General features: G+C 35.2%; 1 protein-coding gene and 1 long non-coding RNA gene across 3 annotated transcripts; both read right to left on the bottom strand.

Annotated features, from left to right (window-relative positions):
* Window positions 1-44: 44 nt before the first annotated feature.
* Window positions 45-4,049, bottom strand: LOC113317107. 2 transcript variants are annotated; one of them, XR_003343249.1, is made up of 5 exons: window positions 3,034-4,049; window positions 2,365-2,573; window positions 1,983-2,118; window positions 457-766; window positions 45-334 (listed from the first exon to the last, which is right to left on the bottom strand). It is a non-coding gene; the product is annotated as an uncharacterized LOC113317107 (long non-coding RNA). The 2 variants fall into 2 exon arrangements; XR_003343248.1 differs by having other exon boundaries at window positions 2,365-2,557.
* A 3,480-nt stretch (window positions 4,050-7,529) lies between these two features.
* LOC113317534 (c-Myc-binding protein homolog) lies at window positions 7,530-9,694 on the bottom strand. The gene is made up of 5 exons (XM_026565668.1): window positions 9,551-9,694; window positions 8,756-8,828; window positions 8,546-8,600; window positions 8,056-8,179; window positions 7,530-7,892 (listed from the first exon to the last, which is right to left on the bottom strand). Exons 1-5 carry the CDS (start codon window positions 9,551-9,553, stop codon window positions 7,803-7,805), a joined length of 345 nt encoding a protein of 114 aa, XP_026421453.1. The 5' UTR covers window positions 9,554-9,694; the 3' UTR covers window positions 7,530-7,802.
* Between the last annotated feature and the right edge of the window lie 299 nt (window positions 9,695-9,993).

Genomic DNA, 9,993 nt, shown 5'->3' with positions numbered 1-9,993 from the left:
CCACCACCGCCTCCGACCACCACAACCACCGACCGTCGCGGGGGACCGCCACCGCTCCACCACCACGCAACCATCACCACGCAGCCACCGCCGCCGCCGACCACCACTGCGCCACCACCACCGCCGACGACCACCGCCATCACTGACGACCACCGCCGATCCCCAACGCCGGCCAAAACCAACAACACCTCCAACTGCTGCCGCACCGCCACTAGTACCACGACCTCCCACTACCACCACCGACAAAAATATTAGATAAACCGATTTTGGTTTCATCATAAATACGATGCAATCAATTTAGGATGAAACCATAATTGGTTTCGTCAGAATTTAACTGCAAGAAAAAAATTATAAGAGGTATTATACATGTTCATTGATAGAAAAGACATCATTGAAATGTCATGATTGACATGGAATGCCTAAAATGCTATTTCGCAAAGATTCGAAAACACTAACGGATGAATTTGCCAGCGTTTTGGCCATTAGCGCGATAGTAGTTATTGGCTAGAAAACCTTGCACCACTTCTGATGGACCCAGCTTATATTTTTGCACCACAGGTACATTTTGTTCCACCTGAACTGGGGGGCCTGAGAAGCAGCAGCAACAGTTGCAGTTAAAGCAGCATCAAGTGCAACAGGTGCAAAATGGTTTTGATTTCTCAGGACCGGAAAAGAGATATCCTAAAGAACTTTGACCTCCTTCGTAATTGATTCCACGACCCATTTATATGAAACACCAACAAGATTGGTTTCGCCGACAGAAAATCTAGAAGAAAAAAATCACATATTAGATGAAACAAAAACTTCATTCAAACCTCAGCAACATCATTAGTTACAACTAGAATTCAAACCACACAACTACCTAAACATTATCACAGGTAATTCAGTTTCATAACATTCTGTAAAGCACCCACAAACAACATTTTGTAACTCAATTTTTTCTGTTTCAGACTTAACCTAAACACAAATACCACTTCTTTGATTCAAAGCACATAATCTCCATCACATCTAGCATTGTAAATCCTAATCCACATATATCAAACACAACAACAATTTAAACTCATAAACAAAATTCGATTTAAGTAAGGATAAGATTAGATGGAACCAATTTTGGTTTCATCATAAATACGATGAAACCAATTTTGGTTTCATCATAAATAAGATGAAACCATAATTGCTTTCGTTAGAATTCAACTGCAAGAAAAATTATAAACCATGATTCATTTTGTTTGACCACACCAATAACAATAACCTGTGTTGTCTTATAAAAATAATAACTTGAAACTCGCACAAATATTGTAAGGCATGAACACATAGATGTTTCAATATTCAAAACACGGTCATTCAATTCATTCATTATAGCCAAAGCCCAAAGGTAAGTCATACATGCAAAAGAAGGTAAAACTACAATGGTAATTCATTGTACTGCGGGTATGTAAGACTCTGACTTGTTAAGTTACAGTGTTTTTATCGAGATCAAATCATTTTAATTAACGAAGAATAAAGCAAATCAATGATAAAAGCTACAAGAAGGGACACATAAAACGTATGATATAAAATATATCACTACTGAAATATCGCTACCCATGAATTACAAAATCGTATGATACAAAATTTACAAGTTTTACTGCAATCTAAGTTTATTGATCAGTGTCTCGCAAACCCAGAAATCCCATGGACGAACTTGCTAATTTTAACAACTCACGAAATCAAATGCAACCGTCCATCTGCATTGGTGATCGGGTTTCATGATTTCTAACGTTCCATCAAAATTACCTAGTGCCTATAGTTATCAGAAATGCAATTGGTGCAGTGTTTCTGAATTCCCTAAACAATTATGAAAAATATATAATAGGGAGCATACACTACCATTCTACCAAGAAACCATTATTTAACATTTGACAAATAAAAAAGTGTAATCAGCTTTAAGAATAAGTAACTATCTTATGATTATTCAAATGAGTATGATTTCATTCACTCACCTGCCAGTATCCCTTTTCACTATAGTGCTTTGGGTCTACACCTCCAAAAAGCTATATCGCCTTTATCCTCGTCCTTGGCATCTCGATTTAACCAAAAATATCAAAACGTACTAGACCTTAAGCAACCATGTCGTGCCTACATAATCAAGATAATATTGTTAGGAACAAATCCCTTTTTAGCCTCAAGAACTGAAAGTTTTCTTCTTTCGAGATCGACAAAAATTAGATGAAACCAATTTTGGTTTCATGATAAATACGCATCATAAATAAGATGAAACCATAATTGGACTCGTGAAAAATGTTTGTCCAACTGCAAGAAAAAATACAAGAGATATTACACATGTCCATTGATAGAAAGACGTCATTGAAATGTCATGATTACCTGCATATGAAGCTAGGTAAAGAGCATCCATAGCAGATTGCAATTTAACACCCATACAAAATCTGGATGGTCCTCCACGACATATAAAAATGAAAGCCAAACTGCAATTTAGCAAATTAGTATAGGTAGAAAGAAAGGAGGACGTGTCTATCAGTTTTCACTCAAACCCAAATCTGGCACCAGTTTTCCTTCTCTGCAAACAACTTCAACTGGTCATTGCAAAAATATAAGTGAACACCTCAATTTGAAATTTTAAAAACACAAGCTCCATTTTGAACACACACATCCAGAAAATGGCAGATTATAAAAACCCAATCAACATCATCACTTTCAAAGCAAAATTTTCGAAATCACCCAGAAAAATGCCAACACCAAGACAAGCAAACATGCAAGTAAATCAACAAATGAATTGAGCTCCTTAGAAGAATGAAAATGCACAACCCATTCTAGTCACAATGCATCAGTATCCAACTCATCTAATCAAAGAATTACCATCATAAACATCACACTGAAACCCATTTTAAAAATATGATTAAGAATTACAGTCAATCAAACCCACATCATATAACCACCAAATTCATCATATTTTCACCAGATTAAGCCAATTTCAGAGAAATAAAAACTCAAACCAGACATGCAGTACTAAAGAAAAGGAATTGAAATACATACCGCTGGGTTAGGTTAAAAAGTTTCTGTAAGACCAAATCGATGATTCATAGAACGAGGAGAAGAAATTGCAACCTTCGATTGTACGTGTTTGGTTGTAAAGATAACAAAATAGGGTAAAATCTATTGAATCAGAGAGGAATTTTCGGCACGGACGGGTAAGTGAGGGACGAGCAGTGATTTTGAATTTATTTTGTATCTTTAAACGGTCTTGGTTTGAGGGGATGGAGGAGAAGGTGTTGACGGAGGACCAAGAAATGGTCGTCGATTTGGTGGTGGTGCGGAACGAAGAGGAGATGATAGATATGAACATAAAAATAGAAGAAAAATAGACGGAGCTGTTCGTGGAGGAGACAAAAGTGCTGCTGATGGTGGTAGCGGAGGTGTTGCTGCTGGTTTTCGCAGAGCTATTTTCTGCTGCTGGTGGTGATGGTGGTGGGGAGAAGGAGGCGGAAGAAAAGAAGAAAAAAGAAAAGAGAGAAGAAGAAGAAGAAAGATAAAAAGGGTATGTTTGGTTTTTTTTAAAAATAATAAAAACTAAATTTACTCATTCTTATTTGATACGGGGTTTTTGTGTCACTTTTTAATCAAATGGTTTTTATTTATTAAAGATAATATGGCTGGATTTTTTGTTCCACAAGTTTGGTCACCTTGGTGTTTTGTGATTAGTTTTGATTGAGAAAAAAGAAAAAAAAAACCATCTTCTTCTTGGTTGTCATCTAAACTATCCAAAAAAACTAATGTTTGGTCTTTTGTTCTTAAAATGAATTTGACACAAAATATACAAAATACCAAAAGATTACCATGAAACAACATCCAAGAAATATTGTGGATTTTGTTACTGTTTTTCACGATTAAAGAACTTGATGGTTACCCAATACCCAATATTATTGCTTTTATAGTTTTGCTACCGTTATTTCATAATATTGTCTGGATAACCAAACAAAACAGGTTTCAATAAATAAAAATAAGAAAAGAGAACAAAAAAAAAATAATTATGATTTTTTGAATTTGAAAAAGAAAATTACCTGTAAGTTGTTTTTGAGAAAGATTTTGACTTCGTGCCGAACTTTTTATACAAAAAGATGTTGCGCAAGAAAAATGAGGGAAGTATTGAAGGATGGAACTTTAAGCACTTCTATAATTAATTTTAATTTAGAAAAAAAAATTTACTAAAAAATACGATCACCGAAAAACTTTCTATGGAAATAATTTTATCCAATGGCCTGGACCAGTTACCCGACATGCAGGAAATATATACTCGTTAAGGACATGGACATTAGAAAGTCCAGTTTCACATAAATCTACAATCGATCTAATTTCAATAACCAAGAACAACCATAAAAAAACAACGTGATCAACGATTATATATCTTGAATCAGTTTTCCATAAAATATGAATATAACCGATATCAAATCCTTTAGCTCACACTGCCGCAACATTGATTAGATTCGAGAGCTTTATGCAAGACAAAAACGAATAAATTAGACTACAAAATTCTAAACATAAAAAAATAGAAATGCAACATTAGATCCAAAGTAAATAAATAATAAAATAGGATTCACGATTAGATACCTGGCATGAGTTTGCTACATGATCACAGTTTCAGCCTTCATGCAAAATAAAGAACGGATGAATCGGTCAACAAACCCTAACCCGGAAGAAACATAAAAAAAAAAAACAAATCCTAGCAAAAGTAAAGAACAAGCTTAAAAAAATCATCATATCATCCATGTATTGTGAACAGGCCAACAACTACAAAACAAAATCATTGCCAAAAATTTAAGAATACTAAAAAGGACGATCTCACTATTTTTAAATGAAGTTCCAAAAAAACCAAAAACGAAGCTCATGAGCTCCCAATGCAGCAGCCATTAGTGCCATCTTTGAGGGTACATGCAAAGCAGAAAAGGAAATTAGATCAAACAATAAAAACCTAAATTGCAAGAAACAAAAGAAGGAGAGGCCTAAGAAAAAACAACAACATGCAATTTGGCATTTGCTCAAGGGCCATACATACAAAGTCACTAAACCTAGAAATTCCCAAAAAATCAAAATTTTATCTTAGGAAATAATATCCTTCAATATTATATTTTGATATCCACATTTACTAGTCGTTATATTTTTGTTTAAAAAAAATTTGAACATATTTTCACGTTGAGTAATAAAGATTCTTCACTTATTCTATTTTTGTTTATGGAATCAATAATATTAAGAGAAAATAGCACTGGTGCCTCACCTTCTTTTTCTTTCTACTACTAACAACGTTTTTGTTTTCTCCGCAATCTTGTTATTTTTTGTTTGCTAATTTGCTTAATACCGATGTTCTATCCTTACCAACATGATTTCTCTTAATGATTTTGTGTTCTCTTCAATTAGACAGGATTAGGGATGTACAAGACCCGCCCACGATACCCAAACCCACCCATATCCGTTAAATTCGTGGGTTTTTAATCCATACCTGCCCGTTATGGGTGCGGGGTTGGTTATGAAAAAAAAAACCCGCTGTCTGTGGGTGCGAGGTTGGTTTAAGCTAATACCCGCCCATACCCGCCCAAAAAACCCGCAGATTATATACCATTAGATAAAACTAATCCTAGTCGTCCATTATGAAACCCTAATACTAGTAGATAGGATAACTGATAACCCTCATTCACTTTCTACACTCTTCTCTCTGTTCGGTCTCTCCTCTTCTTCCTCCTCAGTTCTTCTTCTTCACCTACGAACGACAATTACCAGAAATCTTCACCAGAAATCGACAACAACAACTTCGAATCTTCACCAGAATTCGACAACAATCGAAAAATCAACAGATTCAACACTTAATCTTCATCTGTGAACTTCCTAGATATGAATATTTTGGGGGTTTTGGTTTTTTTTCTCTCACTTAATCAAGGAGAATAGAAGTTACTCTAAATACTTGAATATAAAGCGGGTTTAAACCCGTTTAAACCCATACCCGCCCAATCCGTAGCGGGCGGGTAACAAAACCCGCCCGCTGTTTGTGGGTGCGAGATTGGTTATGAAAAAAAAACCCGCAGTCTGTGGGTGCGAGGTTGGTTTTAGCTTATACCCTCCCATACCCGCCCATGTGCAGCCCTAGACAGGATAAACAAACCCTTTTATAAGCTTTGGAGAAAGAAGATCCCTTGATCCAACGGTGACCATCCACAAGTCAGATTTTTCATTTTATAATTGTTGATCTAAATTTGATTAATAATTCGATAAGTTAATCTCATACGGAAGTGTAATTGTAATTTTTTAATTAGGGCAATATCGGTAGCTTGGAGTTTTAATTAGGTGAGTTTTACTATATGATGTGTAACCGGAAGTTGGACAATATATTTTTTTATTTTTTATGATCAATTTAATTTTATGATGGAATCACGATGAATATTACATCTCATGTGTCTTTTCCCAAATATAGTTGTTAATTTAAAAGTTGAGTCCAATTTTGTGCACCCCACTAAACCGGGGTGCACATTCTGGCCCCTGCTATTGGAGGATATTTTGCCTCAAAACCAGATTTTCTAGATTTCTTTTTATGGTAAAAACTTAATTTTACTCCAAAAAACTAGGCAGATTTCTCTACTCAGTTTCACAACCTAATGGAGGAGCAGTTCTTTTATAATGTCTTCGACTGCAGATTTTAGAACTCGATCAAAATATATATTCCCTCTGTTTCAAAAAAATCGTCCTCTATTCCATTTTGATCTGTTTCAAAAATGTGTTCAGCTTCCGTTTATAGTCATATTTTTTCAATGAACTCTCTCACATACCCTTAAGTTTTTTTATATTCATAAATTCTTTTTTAATGTGACCCAATCTGAAATATTAATGAAATCTGTATAATTAAGGAAAGAATATTCATTCCTTTTCGAAGGCAATATATATGATTCCAAATTAAATTCCTTAATTGAGTTTCATGGCTTGCTTTATGTCTTGTTTCCTGTTGTTTGGGTCTCAGATTATCCAATACCAAATTCAAATACACCCGCAACACAAATCTTATTGCGTGTCACTGTATTCAATCTTTGTATAATTTTCTTAAATCATTAAAATGAAATCACCAAGAATTCTTAATTCATTAAAATGAAATCACCGAGGATGAAGATGAACAAAAAAGAGAACAACTACTCCTAGTTTTATTAGAAAAGTAAAGAACTATAAGTGGTTTTCAACCGAATTAACCTCTAATAGGGAGGGGCGAAATGTGCACCCGGTTTTAGAGGGATGCACAAAGTTAGACTCAAAATTTAATTAGCATTAAATATATTATATTTAACCGATTTTCTTCTGATAATATCATATTTTTATATAGGCTTGGTAATGTTATAAGATTGTATAAGATTTATAGTAATTTTAGGTAATTATTTTCTTTTTCTAGTAGTATATGATTGGCCAATATATTATGGGGTTGAAAGATTTTCCTAAAATTTAAAATGGTGGGGCCTAAATCGACCAGAAACTCTGGTTAATGAGAGCACTCGGAAAAACACCGTTTTTATAGGCCGTCTTTTTATCCTCAGGAGCAACCAGTAATGATACAGCAAACTGGGTCCTAGTAGGATCAATCCAGCCATGTTACGCATTAACAAAGATAAACTTTCACAGCATGGATGTTTTGAGAAAAAAGGAATTTATCTATTCACACTCAAACAACTTCTATAAAACAGATACAGGGACTGAGAAGTGGAAATATTTGGTCTACAACGATTAATCTCCTACAATAAACAAATGCTTGACGTGGTTATGTTACCACATGCAAGCTTTTAGATGCCTCCCCATGATCCATCCTTTGGGATATCTCTATCAAATGTCTCTTTACGAACTTCTGACTTTGAACACCTAAGTTCTTCAAGCTGCGATATAATACAATGAAAAAGGCTAATTGAGGCGAAAGCGCTAAGTAGATAATAATTAAGGCTAAATAGATAACTAAGGAACATTTGTTCAGCATTGCTTAATAAGCTCAAAGACGGCAACTATGATTTTATTGCACTGCAGTGAAAAGAAACTAGATACCTCTTTGCAGGTTTTTTGATGTGTTACTGAAAGCTCATTGTATTTTATCTGCAAATCTGAAATTTCAGCTTTAAGCTTTTCATACTCGCATATAGTCGGACCCCCTAACTTTTGCTGCACAAACCTGTTAAGCAGAAACAGAAGTCACGTGTGTCTATTTGCTAAATGACAATCATGTTGAAGAAAGAAGATGATGCAAGTAAAATTTGTTTTACCCAGTTGCTTTAAGAGCATATGGGTTGGCACCACTTTCCATATTCCAAGGGTAAGAGACAATGAATGATATTTAGTTTTTTTCTACATCAATTATCAAACCATCTGGAAGAGCAAATCATTACTCTAAAAATGCGGAAACTAAAATAGAAGGGAACAACTGGGCGAGAAATAATCGGCATACACAATTGTGTAATAAGAGAGTTAGCTGGGAAGTGGTAAGCTTCTCAGAAACTGGTTTCAACAGATAGATTCACAAAATTATAAGGTAACTTACTCAACTGCTGATGAAGGTTTCTCCTTGTCATTCTGTTCATAAAGTGCAACAAGAACTGCAAGAAAATCCCATATATTAAGACTATTACATAAATCTTCTTCTTTTTTTTGGCAAAACTTACTAGAAGAATTTATTCAACAAAGAGAAACAACTAATAATAAGCTGTAGAAGAATTGCTGCTACCAACAGAAGGTAAACAATAAGAAAAACCTTTGGTGAGGGCATCAAGCACTCCAGTTGATTCAAGATACTTCCTAAATGCTTCCTTCTTTGCTTCCTTTTCCTACAGAAGAATCATTAATTAGAATTAAACCGAAACTGCAAATAGAAATCTATAGGGTGATAATCACTCTCGCAAGGTAAGACTATAATTATATCCAAAATTAGACACAGTAATGTGTCCCCGTGAAAATGGTTTACATGGTATTAAGTGTGCAGACAGAAATACAGTCATATTAAGTGTGCAGACAGAAATACAGTCATATGGGTGTGCAGACAAGTTAAGGGATGGGCCGTTCGCCTCTCATCCATTGTCGATTGACGCAACATGATGTCAAAGGTACCAAGCTAGGAAGGAATCTTGTTCCGCCTAATCAGATAACTCAATTGAGACCGTTCAGAAAATGGGCAGATCTTAATCATATATTTTTCATCGTCCACTTACAATGCTACAATGTTTTCTTGATTCTGAGGAACTGGAACAAGGCTGGTTATTAATTTGTAACTACCAAGATCCATAAGAAAGTAGATATCATCGTGATAAGAAAAAAAAAACTTCATATTAAAGCAGACTCGCTGAATAAAGTTTCTGAAATTGATCAATGTATTAACAGAAAACACACCATACAAATACAATTATAAAAAGGAAAACACCCCTTTCATGATTAATGTGAAATTCTTTACATTTTTCTAATGAATGTAGATCGAAATTCCAGAGTATAAAATGTACTCCGTATTTGTTAAGCAAGGCTTAGAAATTGAAGGAATTGGATTTATGAACATTACCATTTCAATAGCATACGTGATGAGAAGAAAACTCCTTGAAAATGAGAACAGATATGTGAGATAGGTTTGGGTGTTTTCTAGGGTTTGAAAGCAGAAACTTAAGGTTGAGAAAGACGCTGGGTAATGGTACTAAGTGACACGTAGAGACCACCAGGTGGTCTTAACCTACTACGGTTCTAACTTGCGCACAGCCTGTTCACTTGTTCACTTGGAACGATTTGTCTCCGGTGCTTGTGCTTCACTAGCCTCATTGGCTGAGTTGCTAGTTCTATCTGAGACGATTGTTGCTTGATAGACAATACATGTTGGCGTATGAGTGGTGTTTGGTTTTTGTGTTACTGTTGGCTCTCTGCTCTTTGCGGCGAACGGCAAGTCCGATTACTTCTTTAGCCTCGTCCCGTGTTTTCTCTCAAGAAAGACCCATTTGGTTCCTGTGTTGCCTA

The sequence above is a fragment of the Papaver somniferum genome, chromosome 10 (assembly GCF_003573695.1).
Source record: "Papaver somniferum cultivar HN1 chromosome 10, ASM357369v1, whole genome shotgun sequence".
Taxonomy (NCBI): domain Eukaryota; kingdom Viridiplantae; phylum Streptophyta; class Magnoliopsida; order Ranunculales; family Papaveraceae; genus Papaver; species Papaver somniferum.
Note: the sequence above shows the minus strand (reverse complement) of the source record. Positions and strands in the feature narration are given on the sequence as shown.